The sequence below is a fragment of the Drosophila melanogaster genome, chromosome 3R (genome assembly GCF_000001215.4).
Source record: "Drosophila melanogaster chromosome 3R".
NCBI lineage: Eukaryota > Metazoa > Arthropoda > Insecta > Diptera > Drosophilidae > Drosophila > Drosophila melanogaster.
Genome location: NT_033777.3, coordinates 24,470,447 through 24,492,611, shown reverse-complemented (window position 1 = coordinate 24,492,611; position 22,165 = coordinate 24,470,447). Strand labels below are relative to the sequence as shown.

The 22,165-nt window shown below is 44.0% G+C and overlaps 1 protein-coding gene and 1 non-coding gene across 3 annotated transcripts; both read right to left on the bottom strand.

Moving 5' to 3' along the window:
- Positions 1 to 1,464: 1,464 nt before the first annotated feature.
- Positions 1,465 to 7,184, bottom strand: nAChRalpha2 (nicotinic Acetylcholine Receptor alpha2). Of its 2 annotated transcripts, NM_170146.2 has the most exons (8): positions 6,773 to 7,184; positions 6,412 to 6,704; positions 5,327 to 5,481; positions 5,009 to 5,189; positions 4,001 to 4,160; positions 3,246 to 3,831; positions 2,812 to 3,013; positions 1,465 to 1,794 (listed from the first exon to the last, which is right to left on the bottom strand). In NM_170146.2, exons 2-8 carry the CDS (start codon positions 6,661 to 6,663, stop codon positions 1,600 to 1,602), a joined length of 1,731 nt encoding a protein of 576 aa, NP_733001.1. In that variant the 5' UTR covers positions 6,664 to 6,704; positions 6,773 to 7,184; the 3' UTR covers positions 1,465 to 1,599. The 2 variants fall into 2 exon arrangements, with proteins under 2 accessions (NP_733001.1, NP_524482.1); NM_079758.3 differs by having other exon boundaries at positions 6,412 to 7,184.
- mir-1017 (mir-1017 stem loop) lies at positions 3,930 to 4,000 on the bottom strand. The gene has a single exon (NR_048478.1). It is a non-coding gene; the product is annotated as a mir-1017 precursor RNA (primary transcript).
- Positions 7,185 to 22,165: the final 14,981 nt, after the last annotated feature.

Sequence of the window (22,165 nt, the reverse complement as noted above, 5' to 3'; positions counted from 1 at the left end):
ATGACAGTGGAGCGGAACCGAAGCCAAGGAAAATGAATGAATGAGTGAGTGAGTGAATGGGTAGCGGGGTTCGAGTGTGTGTGTGTGCATAAAGTGATTCCCGATAGTGGGGAATGTATGCAAAATATATGCGCACCCAAATCTAGCAAAGCTCCTGCGGCACAAGTAGGGATCCTGGAGTCTAGAGAGCAGTACTTGTTGAGCTGAGCCAGCGTTACTCACGCTCGTCATGCTGCTCGCCGCTCCTTTTGTTGCATTTCAGTCAGTAAGAAATTGCAATTGCTTTGCGCAAACTGACATTGACAGGCCCCCGGCTGGGAAATAAAGGGGGTGTGGCACTGCGGCTGGCCTGCCACTCTGTTGCCCATCAATTTGAATGACATTCACAAACAGGCAGCCAGCTAGCGCAAATGCAAGGGAAATTCAGCATGCACGACTACGAACAAGAAATTGTGACATTTGTATAGAAATAGTTTTGCAGTTGCTGCAAATAGTTTTGCAGACATTTTTTGATTGCCGCATACTTTAAGCCAGCGAGCCAGTCAGTCAACCAGAATGGATGCCTCTAGCTCCACAACTGAAATACTGAAAGATGTTAAAAGCTGAGAAATGGTTTCTGTCTGGATCTGGTATTTTTTTTGCCCAGATCCTTGGGGCTCGTTTACTCCTTTGCTTTGATGCGGCTTCATGATGCTGATAGTAAAATAAATCTCTTTTCATACGAAAAAGGGTCTCATCTGTGGCTTCAATATTAATTTTAGTAATTTGTTGTGAATGCCATGCATGGTTGGCTGGTTTTTAACAGTTTTACAAGCCAATCTGCCTAGAGGTCTTTTCAATATACCTAAAGTTAAGATATAGTAAAATAAATGTACCCTATACCCCAGTCACTTTAAAGTATTTCCTCACCAGTCTGCCGTGAATATGGATCTTAAGTAAAAGTGCTGGAAAATTCGGGGAATTATCTTGGCTGGTTCCCCGAAAAGCGTCATCTTCGGCTGTTCTTATTTTAATAGCCCGGCGATTATAGTGGATTACATGCACATACCCTTCATTATCAACTTATTTTCGTAGCAGCTCTGTGCCGGCTGCTCCGACGTCATCTTTCCCATGAGTTGGCATCCGTTGCCTGTGCATTTGCCGCATTTTCAAAAGGTTAATTTTCCAGTTATCAAATAAAAGACCAAGGCATGCTCTCGTACTCGAATCCATGGAAACCGAAGAGTAGCAGGCGGTGGAGAAGCAGGATGCAGCAGCTGGCTGTTGGATACACATGCTTGGCAAATAGTTTTGACAGCCACCGGGGAAAGTGGGCGACGAAAAGGGGGGTGTGCTATGTGTGTATGTGTGTAGTCGTGGCCAAAGCCGTTGGGATCCTCTTACGTACGAGTATTTTCGCTAGAATTTTTCTTGTAATAATTTTTGCTTTAACCTTTTTGGCATGCAGAGTGAAACGAGCGCTTTGCATTTCAGCATTTTGCTTGGCTGCTTTTGGGGCCAACGTTTTTATTATAGCGTATTTTAATTTTCATTCGCATCAATTTGCTGAAACACTGCATTAAACTAGGAAAATTTTCTTAAGCCTACGTTCTCATGAATTTAATTCTTCTTCTCGGTTAGATTGTAGATTTGCTTGGCAACATCGGATAGCTGAACATCAATGGCCTTGGTATCGTCATATAGCGACGGAGCCTCGCCTAGGATCACAAATGTGCCCACCAAGGATGCGATCATAAAGAGCCAGAGGAATAGGCGATCCATGACCATGGCCACAAAGCCCCAGTCCTGATCTTCCTGTAAGAGGAAAATGGTTTCAGTAAATTATGCACATTTAGTGCTGAGCTTAACAAATTGATTCAAATATCCATACGAAATCCGAAAATATAAAACCGGTAAAACTTCAGTAAATTATATGCATTTGATGCTGAGCTAATAAAAGTTATTAAAATATTCATACGAAATCCGAATCGAAAATAAATCAAGAGAAGCACATTGTTAGTAGATATAATAGTATATACAAAATGAATTTATATCAATTATGCACACTTTATATAAAGTTGAACTATTAAAAATGATTGCAATGAAATTTGCTGAATAATGTGTTCAACAAGAGAACAAAAATCAGGCTTCTTTTCATATGAAAATTTGCTTTCTTTTTTTTTGGCTGCCATTCAATTTGAAGTTGCCCGCATGCAGGACGGTTAATTGCGCTTTAAGCCCACACTTTGAGCGATTGGCTTTCATTAAGCACTTCGCTTAATCTACTTATGCCCGACATCAGTTCGGTTATCAATCAAAGAGCGAAATCGCAGCGCCAGCAAAGCAAAGCCCGAAAAAAATAAATGGCTCAAAAGGGCCAAAAGCAAAGAACAAACGGGGCTGTGGGGAAAACTCATGGCAACCAGACACCGCCGCACACAATCGCACAACAAAGAACATTCGGGGTTTGATTGAAACGTTTTGCTGAACCCAACCCGCGCTGATGAAGAGATGAAGTGCCTCGATTGGCCAATTGCCAGTCAATTGAACAAAAGCAATTAAAAGTGGATTTGCCGGGTCGAGTCTTTAAGTGCAAATATGGCAAAAGCTTAAATAAGTCGGCAAATAAAAAAAAAAAAACCAACTGCCTTCCAGGCGATCAGACAGTGGGTGGCCAGTCCCCAGTCCGTATGACCAGTTCGGCTGAACGAAAGCCTCCGGATAGGAGGACAACATCATCGGCCAATGCGATTTTTGCGGTTCTTCTTCTCCGGCTACGCCCGTGGACAAACGGAATTTCCAATTAAAAATTCAATCAGCTGCCGGACTCACCGCATTGAACTCGTCCTGCCGCTGCATGTGGTGCTGTATGAACATGACGTTGTGGATGGCCTTTTCCAGCTCGAAAGGATACTTTTTGCGTGCGGCCACATCGCTCAAAGAGTCGTCCAATCCGGATAGCACCGATGGCAGTCCGTTGTAGCCGCTCAGGGTGCTCAGTCCGCCGCCCAAAGCCCCCACCAAGCCGCTGAATCTGTAAGTTCGAGATGAGAGGTCAACACAGTGTCCTTGTGCCAGGATATGCACAGATGCGGGTCTGAGAAGTTATACATTCGTCCATCACAAAATACAACTGTTACTTTTTTTCGGACCGTATTTTGGGAAGTATTAAATTGTATGTACAAGATTTTCGTAAATAAATGCTTTTCATGTTTTTGATACCCAAGTTGGTTTATTTACCCCCAAAACTCGTTAGCATAACTCACCTGTTTGTGGCCGTGGTCACGTGCATGCCATTGCACCCACCAGCACCCACACGACCTTGCATCCGCCGCAGGGAGTCTGGACTGGAGCCGCCCGAGTTCATTTGCATCTCGTCCATCAGCGCCTGTCCGAACTTGGTCTTGCTGAACTTGAGGCCGTAGTTGATCTTGTTGGCCGCCAGGTCACGCAGCAGGTCCTTGGGCACACGCATCAGCAGGAGTTTCGGCAATCTCTTGATGAAGAAGGACCTAATCCAGGGTCGCATCTTGTGCGTACTCGGCTTCCGGTAGTGTATGTTTAGTATGATAATCGTGATGACAACACTCAGGCCAACCAGCAACATGGTGAACAGTAGATATTTTCCCAGTAGCGGCAATGCCAGTGAAGTCGATGGTATAATCTCCGATATGAGCAGGAAGAACATGGTTTGCGACAGCAGGATGCTGATGCACAGAGCAATCTTCTCGCCAGAATCGGCGGGCAGGTAAAAGACCAGCACCGAAAGATACGAGATGCCCACACATGGAATAATCAGGTTAACCGTGTAGAAGAGAGTCTTTCGCCTCAGGGTGATGTTGAAGAAGATATCTAAACCGTCCAGCCATTGAAGCAGTTACAAATCCACGAAGACGCGCAGGAAGTGGGATACAAATGTGTTGGGAAAAGGGGAGAAAGGGATCATTTTCGGGGGATGAGTTTGGGTAGAGCTTTCGCGTAATTGCTGGCGATGGGAAGCTTTAAACTCCACTAAACTCACCCGGATACGGTTCGGCACAGCAGGGATAGTACTTCTCGTGCCGCTCAGCCGGAACGCCGAGAATGTCCCACTCCACACTGGGATAGTACTCACGCAGGTCGATGCCTATCTCCACCTTGTTGTCCTTGTCGTTTTTCTGGCTGATGTGCTTCAAATCGATCTGTGAATCGAGAAAAGCCCCGTTGATGGAGCCGTTAAAGTTACGCTCCTTTGGCTCCTTTGTCCGGCTCACTGCCACTTGCCGTGACAACGCCACCTGGCGCATCCCACTCCCTCCAATCTCCTCCAACCAGGCGACCGGCAGCCAAAGTGCAGTCGTTAAAAGAGTAGCGAAATTTAAATGCGTTGACAAACGCCCGGTGAAAAAGAGCTCTGTTCCGTAGCCTGTCCTAAAACCCATCGCAGCACTCAAAAAAAAATCTAGTGCCTTTAATGTGTAGCTCTCTAATAGTTTAACTAATCTTATAACATTCTATACATCTTATAAATTCTATGTGCACACTTCGTCTTTAAGTAGTTACTAATTGCAAATGTGACATACTCCATCTCAATATTGATTTCATATTTTTCTCAGTGCACCTGTCCCTCTTCGCAGCACTGCGAAGGGTCAGCGGAAACGGAAGCTGCTTGGGTTGGGTGGAAGTCGCACTTTGGCTTAATTTATGGCCGCGCATTTTTATGACAGCGACACACACAGTCGAGTGCCTCTGTGTGAGTTAGTGCCGCTCTCTTTCAGCGCCAGTGTGCGTGCATGGCTGTGTTTGTGTGTGCAGCGGTTAGACAAGTTTCAATTACACTTTTACAATTTCTCACATTTTAATCTGCGAGTTGCCAACGACGCCTTTTCGATGTTCTTACCGCGTCTTAGGCGTGTAAGTCGCTACCTCATCTCCTCATCTCATCTCTCAGATAAATGGTGTACCATAAATCGTTCGCCACGCCCATTTATCTGAGGCTCAACTGGCATGGCACTGGCAGCAGATAGAAGACAATGACGCCACCACTCACCTGATCACCGTCGTAGGTCCACGAGCCGAACTTCATGAAGCAGGTCTGCTGATCGAAGGGAAAGTAGCGCACATCAATCTCACAGCTGGACTTGAAGATGGCCGGCGGAGTCCAGACCACTTTGCCGGTATAGTGGAGGATGGCCTTCGTCATGGTGGTGACCACGTACTCGCCATCGGCACTAGAGGAAAGGGAAGACATAGCTTTGATTCAGGGCTTTTAAGAAATAGAGATTTCAGAAACGTAATTTTAACATGCAATACAAATTGGGCTTTAAGTGTACATGTGTGTATTCGAGGTCCTGTTTCGACTACTTACTTGTTGTAGAGCACGATGTCGGGCAGCCAGATGTGCTCGGATGGCACATAAAGCTCTGTGACGCCGCCATACTCCGAGGGATCCCACTTGAATTTATGATCCTGCCATTCGTGCTCCAGCCACACGTTGGTGGTTAGAATTTGATCTTTGAGATTCTGCAAAAAATTAAACTCGCATATATGTACGGATAGCTCTACAAGCCGCAAAAAAAAAAAAAAATGTGTGTGAGCAAGTGGAGCGGAGTGTAGTGGAGTTGGGGCAGTAAGGCCCAGCGATGCATCAAGTGGGATTTGCATTTTATTCATTTTTCCCCTGCATTTTTTTTTGTTCTTTATATCATTTGCACTTCTCGTCCTGGCCACCCGGTACCCCGGCTAATGTGCTTTTTGCTGTCAGCTTACGGCTTCTTTCCCTTTTCGGCTTGTTTTATTACCTTTTAAGCCTTCTGGTGGCAGGGCCAACCATCACCACTACCAACCGCCCAAAGTAGCGGCCCTTGCAGCCGGAATTGCAGTCTCGGCCGGCTGACAAATGACTTGGCCGGGGAACTTTAAGCAAGCGCAGACAACGATCCCCTCCATGTAATGAAATGTTGGAGTGAAATGTTATAAAAATCTAGTGCTCCCCGTTCGCCCAAAGTTTTTTTTTTGAGAAATGCCAGCGATTTATCTGGTGTTCTGGTGGTGCAAGGCAACCAGTGCTGACAGGAATAAAGTTGATGTTGCGAATTGAAATATGCCACTTTAATATAGGGTCTACACGGAGAGAAATCTAGCTAATATCGCAATTAAGCTAATATCTTATTCTGTACTTTTAACTTACAGCACTCATCCCTCTTTTTTTTTGGGGGGGTGTGTCATTATGGCCCCATGGATTTCTCTGTTTGCCAGCTCGCGATTCGCCCCATTTCTTGCTGTTTATTGTTTTGCATTTTTTATTTACGAGCTGCTGAAAGTTGCTGGCAACTTTTACGCACTTCTTATTGTTTTGCCAGCAAATGTAGCGAAACGCGGGCGCTTGAGCTTAATTAAAAACATCCCCCCACCCGCCAAACTTCGATGATTATACCAATTAATTTTGCTTACCAAATCGATGAGTTGGGAGAGCCGTAGGCCCAATTTGACCAACACCGTGTCCGTATTATTGCTCACAGGGCGGATGAGGCGATTGTAGTTGCTTAGCAGATCGTCATAGAGTCGCTTGGCATCGGGATTCGCCTGAACGGTTTCGCAGAGGAGCAGGAGCACCAGGAGCAGGCAGAGTGGCTTGCAGTGGCGCCAGATGTGAGCGAGCAGGGCGATGGGGCGGGGTCGTGTGGTGCAGCAGCCAGGAGCCATGGTGACGACGTCACGACGGAAAGAAAAAAAGGACCTTGACGCTGTGCGGCGTGGGCGGTGTGCCGGTGTTTTATTGATGCACAAAACACGCGCACAGGTTTTTGTTTACCTTTCTGCCCGCCTTGGGTGCTTGGCTGCCCCTTGATGCTCAATCTCTGACGCAGTTCGTGGGGCAGAGCGAGTAACTGGCTTTTAGCACATGGCCTAAAAGTGTTTACAAGTCTCCAAGTCTCGCTGCTGCTAACTGATTCCCGATTCGGCGCACTGCTTGAGCAGCTGAAGTCGCTGCGTCCAGGCAGCTGATTTTGTTTTTGCTCCGGCCGCCTTATTTTATTTAAAAAGTCTTTTTAATTTTCACCAACTCAATTTCGTGCTTAAAAAATTCTAAAAAATATTCAAACTTGTTAACTGATTTTTCAATATTTTTGTGTGCAGTTTTAAGCGGACTTTCACTTGATTTCAACAAGCCTTTGGGCCCCGCTCCGTGCTGTCCTGCATAGATATTCACAGGATTCGTACTGACGCGCGTTTTGTTTTTGTAGCCTGGCCAGGACCTCTGGCAGCCTCCGTTTTGTAGCTTTGTCGCCGGCGGGATATCATAGGAATGTGGCATGTGGCAGATGCTGCGCAGCGCCTGCGCTTTTAGCATTCACCCTGTTATCCTGCGAGAGCCGCATCCTGTTACACACTGTAAAACCAAGCCCTAGACGGATGCTCTCTTTGCCACACACTCTCCGCATGATGCTCGCCGGACTCTCTGAAGATGTGCTCTTCGATGGGTTAATCCAACAAAGACTCAGACTCCATTACAACTCCGGCCTGGTTCGGTGCTCTTTTGGCCGTACATATTTTTTGGGCTCTCTCCCGCGATTCCGGCGAGCCACAGCCCAAAAAAATTCCCCACAAATACTCCCAGCACACAGTTACGCAGAAAAAAAAGTATAAATTCGAGAAAAAAGTATGAGGCAAGGCAAGGAAAACTTCAACCATGTACCACACCGCTCCACATTTGGCAAATACTCATACGCCCCGTTGGACCCACATTTCGTTTAACCAGAAACCAAATTTTTCGTAATTGTCAACATTCGTTAAAATCTACGTTAACATGCAGTTCGCCACACACACACACACACATGTACATGCACATGCACACTTATACATTGAGAAACACACACACACAGCTATCAGCACTTGTGCACTTTGCATGTTTAGCGCTGCAATGCTGGCTACACTTTTTGCCTTTTGCATGGGTGTTGGTTCAGCTCGGTTTTGCATTTCGTTTCGTTTGGCATTTTGCAACGTCTGTTCACATATGTGTCATATTGCGATTTTGAGTTGTTTCTGTGGTTTTGGTTTGGTTTTTGCCACCCATACTTGTATTTCTATCTGCCGCCAGCTGAATTCCCACCCTCCTGCAGGTCCTGTGATGCCTGTAATGCGTTTGCCGTGTTGAAAGCCAGCCGAGCCATTTCATCGCATAACGCAGCTAGCAGAGAGCCTGACTACCTTTAGCTGACTAAATTTAATTACCGCATATTGAAAATGATTGAATTTCACAGCTTTTTCGATTGGTTAATTGAAATTAACATGTTTTCATCGCCGGTGATTTAAGGGAATTAAGGTTTCCTTTTTTACTGTGTCCCATAGTTTGACAAATAAATGTAGAGAAATGTAATTTCAGCGAAGTCGTATTGGAACTCAATGGGTAGGATGAAGTCCATTTGGATTAGGGTTTATTTGCCCTGTTGGCCAGTGTTTTGGTTGTAAGTTCCGGCAGAATCCATAATGATACATGAAACTCTGTCATTTTGCCGTGACGCCATTGAGCCGCGTGTGTTTTATGGCTTACGGTCATTGAAGGCATTTTTAGCTGGCATTTGTAGCTCGCTTTTTTCGCTTTTTCGGGCCAAATTGGTGGCATCAGCGTTTTTACTTCTGCCAAAAAGGATAGATTCAATGAGCAATTTATGCGCCTGCTGGCGGAACAACTTTAATCTAGTCTATTAGCTGCTTTATTGCTGTTTTCGTGGCCACCCTTTTTATTTATATCCTTTGTTTGAGCCTCATTTGAATGGGCTGCTGATACGGTTGCTCCATCCGACGGTTGTTATTGCTTTCATTAGCCAACCTATTCCGACGAGTTACATATGTTTGAATTCTCGGATGTTTGCGGGTCTGGAATGGAGCGGAATGAAAGGGGATGGAAGGGGAATGGAGGGATCCTCACGTTTTATTGCCACCCACACTCGGCACCCACTTCTCCACATAACAAAGCAATCAAAATTACAACAACCAGCGTTTGCCACAATGGCAAACAACAATTTTTAGCTTGTTTGCAACTCAAAGTTTTATTTTTATTTTCCTTTTTTACATTTTACTATTTGAGTTGATGCTAGATGCTTTTTTTTTCTTCTTCGGTATTGCGGTATTTTAGCAACAAGAGCGAGAAAAGTTTTGTTCTCTGCACTTCGTCCTGGTAAATCAACAACGAAAATGGGTCGGCAGTGAATTGACTTTGATATACCCTAGATATACACAGGTGCCATCAATCTCAGCTGCTGGTTCTGTCAATCTCGGTGAAAATTAAATCTTTGATGTCATAACTTATATCAGCATTGCCCGCCATTTTCAATGAATAAGTTAACAAAACATTTTCGATAACAAAGCTCAGCCCATCAGGCGGCGAAGCCAAACTTTAGCCCAACACCTGACTTTCTGACTCGCAACTAGCTCCTGACCTAAGGACCTCAGTTTGGTCCCTCTGACGCCTCAACCCCACTTCCTGATTGCAAGAAAACTCAATTAAAATTTAAATTTTCGAACGTAAATGACAAAAGTTTCTCAACTATAAATAATCGGCAGTCGCTCCACTTGGCTTGCTCTTGGTTTTTGGCTTGCCACTTCAAAATCTGTCAAAGCCGCGACCAGAGACCCTCTCTCGACCCCCTTTCGACCCCCCTTTCGACCCCCCTTTTGACCCCCCTTTCGATCCCCCTTCGAGTCCCTGAAAAGCCAGTCGGATTCACCCCTCCATAAAATGCGTGCGTGGTTGCGTGATCGAAAGTTTTTGTCTATATTCGTACCATTTATCTAACTTTTATGGCAGCCACACCAGCGGCAACAACAAACGTTTTCCTGCTTTTGGCCAGAAATTAATTGCAAAACTGTTTGGTGTCTCTATATAAATCTCCCCTAACTGAAACAACAGATATGTACATGCACAGGGATACAAAGGTCGCAAGTTTGCTGGGTTAAGACATACAATACTTTTCAGAATGTTTACCAATTATATTTGAGTTGGTTGTGTTATCAATATAGAATATTATAATAATGTGTATTTTAAGCTTATCTATTTAATTTCGATATATTTTTTCTTTCAGTGCAAAACTATGCACATATATACATGTGAGTTTGGTGGCTTGTTTTTTGGCCATGGCAGGCCAATCACAATGAGCGCTTGCCTGCCACTTGAACAACATAAAACTGATTGCGAAAATCTGTCCCGCGCAACCCTCTCCAAAAAAAAATTTGTCAACGTGGACGGGTTGGGTTCGTGGAAAGGGGAAGGGGAAGGGGAAGGAGGTGAATCGGTTGGGGGCGGCATTTGGAGCCTGCACAGTCCTTTGTTCATCAATTCGTGGCTGCTGCGCTTGTCGTGCCCATTGTTGACACGTTTAAGAGCCGTTTGCTTTTATCAGCACTGTCCAGATCGACAGGCGACAAGCGACGAAAAGACGAACGGACAAACGGCCGTGGGGGGTGGAACGCCAGGACGAGAGGCCACCAACGTGCATATAACATTTTTATAACGATTTTAATTGTTTCTGTCGACTGTGGAATCGTGCAAGCACCGGCGACCCATCAATTTAATGGCATTTTCGCGTGAAGCGCGCCAAAAACCAAAATAAATAAAAAGAAAAAAAAAAAGCTTGGGACCCAGAAAATCAAAGCCCGAGGCGAAAACACTGGTGGTTCTCGAGTCTTTTGGTCAATTAATGAAGATACAGGGTTTTATGATGAGCAGCGACATTTCGTGCTGAAAGTGAAGGAGGAATTATACGCCCATTGGTGGCGTGTTTATGGCGCCGTAAAATTGCCGCTCGACATAAAAATGTTGCATAGTTTTTGGGCCGCTAAGCGGATGTCATTAATTGCGCATTAGTTTGCTTTCTCGCAGTCCGTGTGAATTTCGTGATTTCGCGTTCGCAAATCAAAGGGAATTCGAGTGCAAACGAGGCGTATGCGCAATCTAATTTGCCATTAGCATTGGTTTGCCAGTATGGGTATAAGTGAAAGCATAGCTGTAAGTTTAACTGTAACTGTGTGTGTGTGTGTGTGTAGGTGTGTGTGTGCGACCCTTAAGGTGATGACTTGACGGTTCGTACTTGAATTTCTGTTTTGTCGGCTTTACTTGATTCTTTGGCTGCGTATGTGATTAGGATTTAAGTTGAACCGCCCGTTGAGCATCCAACAAAGTTTTGGCCAGTCAACTCAGCCAGCAGCAAATAATATAATAATATTATTATTATAATAATTTGCAGCAGTACCATCAGCCGCCACGCCCATCAGCTCAAGCTTATGTACACGCCCACACAGTTTTATCAAAACGAAGAAGGAGCGAGTTGGGTGCACTGAAAGAAAACAGTACGATTAAATTCGAAGTTCTCATTTGATGGCGAACAACATGAAATTGAAAATATACAAATCTATATACTTTCTGAGTTGTTTGGCTACAACTAGAGCATTTTCATGCATTTGCATATGTATGCGTAAGACGTATATACTTGTTTCTTTCAGTGTCTGAGGAGTGCGAGTGACACAAAGTCATCAGGCTTCTGACTTAGCAACTTTGCAATGACAAGTTTCGCTGTCTCGCTTTGAGAGCGCGTTTTACTATGAATACTTTGTCAAGTTTTTGCTCCAGGACCCAGGACTCATTGTCGTTGTCATCATCAGCACTTTCACCGCCTCGTCGTCTGTTCGAAATGCTCTGCCTGCGATTTGCCAAAGTCGCTGCAAAACATGCAAACTAAATTAACTGGTACAATTGTGGGCGGGCAGTGGGTCTGATGATTTGATGGCCGTAAATCGGGCAGAATAGATATTATAGCCATGGAGGAGAGTATCTATCTTTGTCTTAGTCAATTTTGAAAGAAAATCAACAATTTGTCACACTTGCTTCATTATCCGAGGAATATTTAGGGAGCTCTAGTCCGGCAAATTCTTGGTAAATGTTTTGCCAACTTCGTTTGAGCACTCAATTTATCCAGCATTTCATGGCTATCTTCTCTCTTTGGTCCTCCATCTTGGCACTGCCACTTGGCATTTCCTGTTTCCGGTTCGTTGTTAGCAGCGCCACGTTGTCGTCTTTATGACCAGTCGCACCCCTCCATTGTTTCAGGGTCTCTCTTTCGTTTGTATATATAGTACATTATCTTATGCGACTCGGCTTTTGTCGTTTGCTCTTGAAATATTTGCGCTTCATTATCATAAAAAATTTATACAAATTGACTGAAATCCAAGTAAATGCATAAATCCGGCACAGATCTCAAACTTTTAATTGCGCCGTCTTGGATTTTATGGATGTCAATATATATACGCGGGAGCCCTTCGCAAATTCACTGTCATCGTCATCAATATGGTAGGTGCGTTGGGTAGATTATTGCGGCCACTCGCTTTTATTGTTATTTCGGCATGGCATTTTCTTTGGGAGTGGGCGAGTTGGGGATAAGGCCTGGCTTGACTTGATTGAATGCCATTCGGTTGGCAGGTGGCGCTGCTCAGGTTCCTTCCGTCTCCTTCGTCCTGTTGCTGTTCCCGGTGATTTATGTGCGTACGCGCGTCTTGACGTCAATTCCGCTTATGAAATTGTCTGTAAATTGGCCTGACATTGATTTTGGCTGGCTGCCATCCATTAGTCATCAGCGTATTGATTGACATATGATAACCGCAAGCGGTTGCCATTCACCAAAAGCTTTTATCCTTGCAGCAAGCGCAAAACACCGAAAACAAAGACCGCAAAAAGCCCCGCATGCACCACGAAATATGCTCCAAATTGCATTCAAGCGTTGACACCCATTAGTCGCCGGCAACAAAGGGGGAAAAACTCAAATAAAAAACCGAAAACCAAAAAGCCCGAGCAAATGGAAAATGGAAATGTGTAAGGCGGCCCAGCAAGGCCTGCACTTGGCATCAATTTTTATATTTTAAGCCACAGGCTGCCTGCCACTTGAGCCGTGAGAACAATGCGATGCCAATGCAGAATGCCAGATTGCACAAGGCACGAGCTGCAGAAAACAAAACCAGCCAACACCCTCGTCCCTCCAACCGAAACGAAAAAAAAAACAAAAACAAAAAGGATTCTGCCGAAAAACGCAAAATGCAAAACGAAAACTCGAGGATATCCAGTTTGATGCAGATGGGCCAAAAATCCCAAAGACAAAGTCTCTCGCCTTCCAAATGCGAACCTGCCAGCGTAATCCAATGAAAATCAGTGCGAAACGCTTTCCAAATTTTAGCAGCCAGTTTCTGTTTCCTTCTGCGATTTTCCTACCAACTGCTTGGCATTTGTGCACTACTGACTTCGTTCCGTGGCACCCGAATCCTTTTGGCCGCTGCAACCTCTATCACGTTGCTGTAAAGCCTCTTGTGCGGATTTATTAGCTGAGCGATCGGATTTGTAACTAATTTCGAATAGAGAATTTCGAACAATAAGTGGTTTTGAAAGGGTTAGGAAATGGGAACATGGAATGGAGATGGAAGGTGATACTCTATGTGATCTTTTGAAATAGTTCTTACAAAAAAAAGGTATATTCATAAGAATAAAACTGTGAAATATAAGTATAAAATATATGAGACTATTTGACCATTTTTTTCAGTTTTCGGTGAGCTTTTTATTGCACTATTTAAGTCTTAAAATCAAACATAATTTGAACTAACTGGTATTCGTATTATTAATGAGTTTCTCTAGAGATAATTTAATTTAATTTTTCAGAGACTTAAATGATATAAAATTTTGGCTAGCGGCAAAATACCCGCCATGAGAGTATTCCTTTCGCGACTTAAGGCACATTTGGATTGGATTTTTGATTTTGTTTGCTTTTGCTCGGTTGTCGGAGTGCGTGCTTTTGGCGTTTATGTCAAATGCAGAATTTCCGTTTCATACTTTCTGCACTTGCTGTTTATTGTTTGCCCTCGGTGTGCATTGGTGCTTTGTGAATGTGCGGCCGTACTATAGCTGTGTAGCTATATAACCATATAGCTATTTGCTGTCGCTGCATCTGTGTATGTATCTTTGTATATGTGTGCGCTGTGCTGTGCAGTTGCATCTGTATGCCGGCTTGTTCGAGTATTTTATAACTTGTTGGCTTAACTTCCACAGAATTTTGTCTGTTTTGTTTGGTTATGTGCTATTTTCCCTTGCCACCCCTTCCCAACTTGCCCATTCTTCGACCCAACCAAAGTGCCAAAGTGTTTGTGTCTGTGGTTGCGCTTAGTTCGGCAATTGTTTTCCAGAAATTCCTTAAGCTGCAAAATGTTTGTTATCAAACAATTTTTCGTGGCTTTTCCCCTGGGCTCTTGCTTCTGCTCCTGCTCCAGCTGCATCTCCCTTCTATACCATTCTACTTCCACTAATTATAACGAAGCCGAGCTGCCGGAGTTGCAGTTCTAATTAGTTTGATTTTAATAGGCGGAGTTGTCGAGCTGTTGCCTCGAATCCTCGACAATAATTGAAAGCATTGTAGTGGCAACAGTTCATTTGCATATGGGAAGCGCATTTCCTGGTGCTTCAAATTTATGGTACGTGCAGTTTAAATATTAAATTAAATGTCTTGCAAAAATAATTGAAAATCCCTACCCCTTCATTCCAAGCCCCGAGGAAGTTATGTGCGATTAGTGCAAATATTGCTGTCTCAGATTTCCACACAATGACTGGGCGAATTTCGATTATCAAGTTTTGGTCATATCAATATTTGGACAAGCGTTTGCAATTGATAATTGAAAAGTGTGCGGCCAATGGTACGTATGAGTAATGTACAAAGGCGGACCATTGTTTGAGTTGCCCGATTTGTACACGTGTGTCTGTGTGCGTATGTGCTGGTATGAGCTGGTGTGAGCGGATTTCCGTAGCCGTATCTGAAATGAAAATCAAATAGCAAGTGGAAAACGTGGCTTGGGGAAAAGTGCAGCTGAAAGAAATTAATTTGTGTGCAAATATTTTAGATAGTTCTTTTTTCCGGTTTTCTCGAGCTCAGTGCTGCATTCGGTGTGTGTGTGTGTGTGTGAGTGTGTATGTGTGTGAGTTTGTATGTGTGTGTGTGTGGCGTTGGCAATTTCAATTTCTTTGCCAAAGTAATGCTTCAACAATTCGCCACGCCAGAGGGCGCTCACGTGCACGGTCGGTCTGCTGATTAAGGAGAACTGCCAGCTGGCAACTTGTCTTGCAATCGCATTTGCTGCATCCACCACGGCGTGTCCTTGCAGCCACTGAGACTCCTTTCCCTGGCAAAACATTAAATTGTATTAGCCTAAAACATTTCATTACCTTCAGCCCTCCGACTGGAGCAATCAGCTTGAAAAAGCATTTGAAGATTTAAGGCAAATCCCTGAGATGGCAAAGCGGATGAGGTGGAGGCCAGCTTGTAGCATACTTTTCCAAACTACTCGCCCCTGGCGTGCAGCTAATAAAAAGGAAAATATTATGCAACAAGTAAGCAAGAGTATACACTGCTCTCAATGGCTTCCAGGCAAACCGTACCGAGTGGCGCTTTATTAGCTGACCCATCTTCAGCTGCCACGCCCCTCAGCACCTCGGCCATCCTTCAGCCATCCATCCCATCCATCCCATCCATCCCATCCTCGAATCCGCCCACTCATAATCCCGTGTAAAATTGTTTTCAAGCAGCTGAGTGCAGTTCATGCTGCATGTACTTGTGCAGCTCTAGGGCAGGCCTTTTACCGGATCTGCTGCTGCCCCTCATTTGTGGGCCCGGGTCCCCCAAACATACGTACGTACACAAAAATGCACAAGCAAGTACAAAAAAGCAGAAAGAAATACAAAATAAGAATGTGAATTTCACAACACAGAAATAATTTCAATCATGGCACTGTAATTCCCAGGCACACTTACCGCCTCCTGCGGATCCTTGAAGGTTCCGCCGAAGAAAACCACTTGCACTGCGCCCCATTTAATTGCCGGAGTGCAGGTGCTCGATCAAATGAGCACCGGAATACATATATTCGGGAGTGCCCTCGGTTAAGTAGCCGTGCAGGTGGGGCTATACTGAGCTGATAAAATTGGTTAAATCTCTGAAAAATCAATGCATAGCGCACAGAACCACAAGAGATTATTGAAAAAAAAAAAAAAAAACGAAGAGCCAACAAAACAAATAGTTACACACTTAAGGATACTATTTATAGAATAACGCCCATGCAGGGAAATTTGCTGTATTGAGTGCTCACTAACATATTTCCACTAAATAAAGTTTAATTTGCTTTAAGGAGGCAGCGCATTGTTCATGCATGCTCAAATTCACCGCGAACCACACAAAAAGGACGAGGGACTGCGAGCGGAGGTTGGCTGAATAGGATGTGCCAACACTCGCTATTTATGAGTTAATCAACCATGAACTTTAAAGCCCCGCTCTGAAATGCAAAAAGGACAGCAAAGCCACCAGCACTAACCGCACTCGAGACCCAATAATGAATTTGCATTTTCTACGGCTTCCAAAAGGCATTTTCCGGCTTGTTGTGCTGTTCGGCACATAGAGCGAAAGACCACCAACCAAAACAGGGAAAAACAAATGAAAACCAATTAAAATTTAATGATTATGCAGTTTTGTATAGTAGCAACATTTTCCACGCTTCAACGGCTAGCCAAAGTTTTTAGCAAGGTTTCTGTTTGATTGAATATGAGTGAATTAATATATATTCTGTGCTGTCGGTTTAATTCCGCTCGAAATAAGTAATTCATGTGGCCGGTGATATAAGCAATCCAGCATGGGTCCTTGGACAGGAGCGCAAACCTGTGAGTCATAAACCAAAAGAGGAAGCGAATCGGAGACAAACAGGAAATCAAACGCAAACCGCAGCTGAAAGCCAATACCGAGCTATCCGCGGAATTGCGAAGATACCGAGATAAAGACGGACAAAATAAGAATGAAAATAAGAAGTAACTGTAAATGGTGATGGTGGCGGTGACGGTGGTGGGTGGATGACAGGCAGATTACGTTTCCGGTTGCCGCTGACAAGCGGTGCCGAAACCGGAAACCAATGAGCGGCGTATAAATGTATTTACAATACCGCACTGAAAATAAACTCCTGCTTCTCGGCTCGTGACGCCGAAAAGTATGCTACTTACACAAACACTTCGTCACACACTTGGACGGAGAATTGCAAATTAGCAATTGCCCATGTGAAAGTGAAATGAACGGAAACGTGGCCCAAATGGTCCCGAAAAGGGACAGCGGTCGGTTAAGTAAATAGCAAGCGCACTGCAAAAAGTTGAGAGCCAATGGATGAAGATGAAGGTCGACTATAAATGCGGCCATCAATTAGGGGGCGGGGCAGATCGATGAACGCCTGGACGGGTTATTTATATACATCAAAGTGCGGGTTTTTGACTCGTAGTGGGCCACTTAACTCGATAGACCGGCATTTTGGGGCAAAACTACTGAAGGGTATCCGTTGTTCGCCCATCCGAATTTACTTTTGTCTATTTCCCCGGACTTACAGCCAATTTAAAGTGCTGGCTTAGAGTGGCCAGGACGCAACTGAGGTCCTGCCATATGTGTGACCGGAAGAAGCGGCCAACAAGCGGAGCTTAGGCCCTAGAACTCAAGTTGATATTGACAGCACACCCGCACCAATATTAACCCTGACTCACAGTCTCACTAGGGTGACTAGTCCTTTTTCGAGTCAAATATTTTTAGCTAGAAAAATATCTTAAAAAAGCATTCTTTTGTACTTGGTACTTAGCATTTTCCCTATCCATGTGGACCTTCAGGAATGAGTTATTATATTTAATTTAAAAATCGAACTACCCTAATCCCTGGACACGCACACTCACAAAAAACGGATCACCTACACCCACGCGTAGTTGTGTGCATGTCAATGTGGCTAAGGGTAGGAAATGAGTTTGAAAGTGCTTAAAAGTGGCTGCTGGTGTTTGGCTTTCAGTCCGCTGGCCTGGAGTGCCAGCATTGCGCTACATTAGATTAAACAGCTTAAGAAGTCAGCCAGTAATTCCAAGGCACCAACACACACGCACATACGCAACCGAAAGCTGTCAACGTGGCGTATGAGCAATGTTGCCTTTCGCCGCTCGCTTGCCGCCTTGAGTCGAATGGCGATGGTGCTGGTGCTGGTGATGCGGTCTTCTTGTGCGATGTGGCAGAAAAATTAGTGACCCTGAATTAAATTGCCATTATTTTCAACTCACTCGAAAAGATGCGCAAAATACACACACACTCGCTCGCATCGAGTGTATTTGAGCGGCTGCTGAAAAGCGGATTTAATATGAAAATTCCGCATTACGAGTTGTTTGTCGTTTCACTTTGTGTACTGCACATACATATGCACAAGCAATTGCCAGACTGTGCTAGTGTGTGTGATCGTGTTAGGGTGTGTGCGGGCTTTGCGATTGAAATTCAATTACTTGTGTCCCTTTTTGCTGCCGCCCAAAAAGCAAAAAAAACTGGCGAGAGCGAAGCAAACTTTTTGCCAGCACAAAAAAAAAAATACTCGTAATATTCAGCGTGTATGTGTGTGAGCCTTATATCTGGTGAATGTCATCTGGATATGGCTACAACTACAACAGCGCATAACTTTGAACAACTGTCAGCCGGGTTCAGAGTGCCTACGTATCTGTGTGTGTTACACGCCCTTTGAGGTTGGTTAACTGTCTCCTGCGTGGTCCGAGTTTTTATCGCCGCACAGTGCGCCAGTCTGTTTGGGTCTGAGTTTGAGTTTCGTTTTGAGTGCGTGTAGTTTGGGACAAAAATACAAAACACTATCAGCAAGCAGGCCAGCACCAAAGAGGCCAAGAAGAAATCGAGAGACATTGCCGATATGACACACAAAGTTATGGCCTCTCGTCTGGCAATCGCATAAATCAAACCTTTGTCTTGCAGGTGGCAAGAGGACTTCGGCATGGCCGGAAGCATTTTGGTAGCTGCATCAAATGAGTTTATTATGCCACATCGGAGGCCATTTAATTTACATTTTATGTGCGTTAATTTAAATGTTTTCCAGATTTGTAGCATATAAATTTGGTGATTAGGCAAATGTTAGGGTTGCCCTCAATGATTCGTAATAGATCTATGGCAATTAAAGGAATTCAATTAGCAAAGAGCCCCTTGGTGTTATTCGATTGATTGTATTACGCACATGATTGATGGCAATTTGAGCCACTGCGATTCAATCATAAGCCGTCCATTGATTATCCCTATTTTTACTCAGAGGCGAGCAAATAAAATTAATGAGCCGCAAATGTAAAGTAGGGAAATAAATCCACCAAATCATATTTAAAACACGTGGCTTTGTTCTTCGTGCCCAGCATTTCTTTGTTTTTATTTCATTTTATGGCTGTTGTTGTACCTTTCACGTCGATTGGAATGCCATACATTTCAATGATTACGATGCGCAAATATTCAATCAACTGTTCGCCCGTTCGGTTCTATGTGGACCCATACTCCTCAATCTTGGCCCCATTTCAATATCCGAACACACCGATATCGTCTGTTTTTGTTATGGGTTTTGTTGTGGGTTTCGCGGGCCTGATTGCTTCATGTGCGAACAATTTCAGCATTTTTTCACGTTTATTATTTTAAATAATCGATTTTCGGCCAAACATATAGAGGCGTTTATATACGTGAGGGCCGGGGCTTTATATCTACATACATATTTATATTTTATGGCCCCAAGCTAAGGACACTCATTATTCGGTTCGGCCTGTTATAATACCGTGAATAAAAAACAAGAGCTGAAAGACTCCTGCGTCCTAAGCCGACTGTCCAATACGCTTCTCATTTAAATCCCGGAAATATATGGCTCACAAGGTTCAGAGTATCTTTCATAATAGTTTCCAATTAGTGGACTCTCTTTGTAGGGCAAACAAATCTAAAGCAATTTGTTTGTGGCCACTAAATTGGCCAGAACCCCGCCCCTTTTCACTATGTGCCTCTGTGTGTGTGTGTGAGGCGTCACAGCTGCGGTTCATAAATAAAAATAAATACATCGCTTGATTTATATGGCCCTAATGAGCTCAGCGCCCAGTTCAAGCGACTTTGGGTCCAACAAAGGCCGAAAAACCGAAAGGAGGCGAGCCACAAAGATAAATAAATAAAATCCGCAAGCACATCATGTAAATGCTGTGCAAATAAAGAGATACATTCTAAGGGGGGGGGGTCTATGCCTATGGGTAAGGGGTATTGGGATAAAAGATGGCTATGCAGTTGGCAAAGTCGCAATGTTGCCTACTTTTCGGCTGTTTGGCCGCCAGGCAGCGGCCATTTATCCGCTACGTGCGACATACAAACACACACATGTATAACACACGGCATCGCCATATGTATATGTGAGTGTATATATTCCTCCAATTCGGTTTATCGTGCTCTACGTTTGATTTGCTTTCAGTGCGTGCCCATCATCATCAGCATTAGGCATGATTGTTGTTGTTATTAGACAAATATATATCTATCCATTGGTATATATGGTGGGAAGAATATCTGGATAGCTGGAGGGCGTGCAACCGTTTCTGGCATAATGACGCTAATTTTGTACGGTCCGATGGCAGTGCGCTTACCCCAAATCCTGTACTCGGAAGGAGCAACGTCGATAACTTATGAGGCGCATTTTTCACGACCACGACGTCCTGGCCTAATGTCAGGTGATTTGACAATGGCATTTATTAATTAAAACATGTGTCGCACGCACGAGCGCTCACAGACGGCTGATCCGTCCATCCAGCCAGCCAGACGCTATTGATTCGTCCTTGCCCAACAGGGATTGCACTGGAAAAGGTTAACAGGACGAATTGGCAGGGGGCCAAAGGATCAGAATAGAAGCAGACAGGACACGACAAAATCATATTCCTGTGCGAGATGGGGGAACAAGTCAATTGGGTGAGACCCAAAGTTCATGCCAATCCTAATTCGTAGCATTAAAGGCCATAAAAAGGGATAAGCTTTATTTTAGATGCAATCAATTTAATTGCGTGCGTTTAAAAACTCAAATTTTGCTAGTCAAGTTAGCTATGGCCCATAAAGTGTGTAATTATTTTTACATAAATTTAAATGCATTTGGTTATATGTTTTTTTCTGAGTAAGTATTGTCGTTTTAGACTGCGTTATTTAAATTATTGATTTGAGCACAAAGAATGGTTTTTACTGCTTCATAAGTTTTACTTATTTTTAAGCTCCATAAAAAGTTACAAAATAAATTGTTTTTTTTTTTTTTATTAAGCAAACATAAATAAATTTGCCTGAGGCATATCAGTTGAGTGGGCTTTGAAAATTGCGATGAAAGGATTGTTGTTAAAAATGCAACAATTACATTAACCGATGAAATTTAATCCGTAGTCGGGGCTGTTAAAACCCACTATAATTGCAAATTAGTGGCAAATAATCCGCGGACATCTCGCGGCCTGGCAATCCAGCTCGCAGGACCAACGTTCGATGGCAACCCTGGCCAAAAAAAAAAGGCGGCACAGTGGAAAAAGGACAGGACAGTAGAGGCCAGAGGCAATGGCACAGAGCTGAGCAAATGAAGTCACGTACGTGCGATTTTTCTTCTGCTTTGGGGCACATATTAAAATACGTGCGTCTCGCTTTTACTATAACTTTTACACAAACGCACATACACACTTTCACAAAGACAGAGGTGCCCACACTCACACACATGCACATTAATGGCGGCATGATGAGGCAGCTAAGTTTGCGTGTTTGTTGCTGCTCACAAAAGGGCTACAAATGGCTTAGGCTTTTCCGCTGTGTCTTTTCAAGTGTTTGTGTGTGTGTGTGTGTGTTTGTTTCGTTTTGGGCTCTTATTTTTCGGTTTTATGTGCTGGTGTGCGTGCGTATATATATATTTGTTTCAATTTCAATGACTGCAAACAACATTTGCACTTAGTAAATAAAATATAACAAACGCAGTGGGTCGGTTTATGCTGTCGGCACTCGGCACTCGGTTCGTTTAAAGTTGGCCACACTCAGTTTAATGTTTTTTGTTCGGCCACTCGCTTTCGGCCCCATTCCCCCTTGGCCAGTGGCCAGCATCCCGAATACACCATCCAGTGTCCAGATCCAGAATCAGAATCAGAATCTGAACCAGATCCAGAGTTGCTCATTTGCATTTTGGGCGCTGCAGCTGGGCAACATATAGTAAGCGGGGAAAATGGGCCAATGAACTAGCAGACAAAGGCCGGGGTCCATTCTGGGACTTTGACTCGAAAAAGGAACGCTTGCTCCAATTTTGGTTCATCTTCATTCGTGTATATACATAT

What these genes read in the sequence shown, in the direction of transcription:
- nAChRalpha2 (NM_079758.3), bottom strand. Translation starts at nt 6,663, where the DNA reads ATGGCTCCTGGCTGCTGCACCACACGACCCCGCCCCATCGCCCTGCTC. An exon ending in GACATCGTGCTCTACAACAA is followed by an intron (nt 5,190 to 5,326) that starts GTAAGTAGTCGA and finishes CCTTTCCTCTAG; the next exon opens with TGCCGATGGCGAGTACGTGG. An exon ending in GGCAGGACGAGTTCAATGCG is followed by an intron (nt 1,795 to 2,811) that starts GTGAGTCCGGCA and finishes TTCCTCTTACAG; the next exon opens with GAAGATCAGGACTGGGGCTT.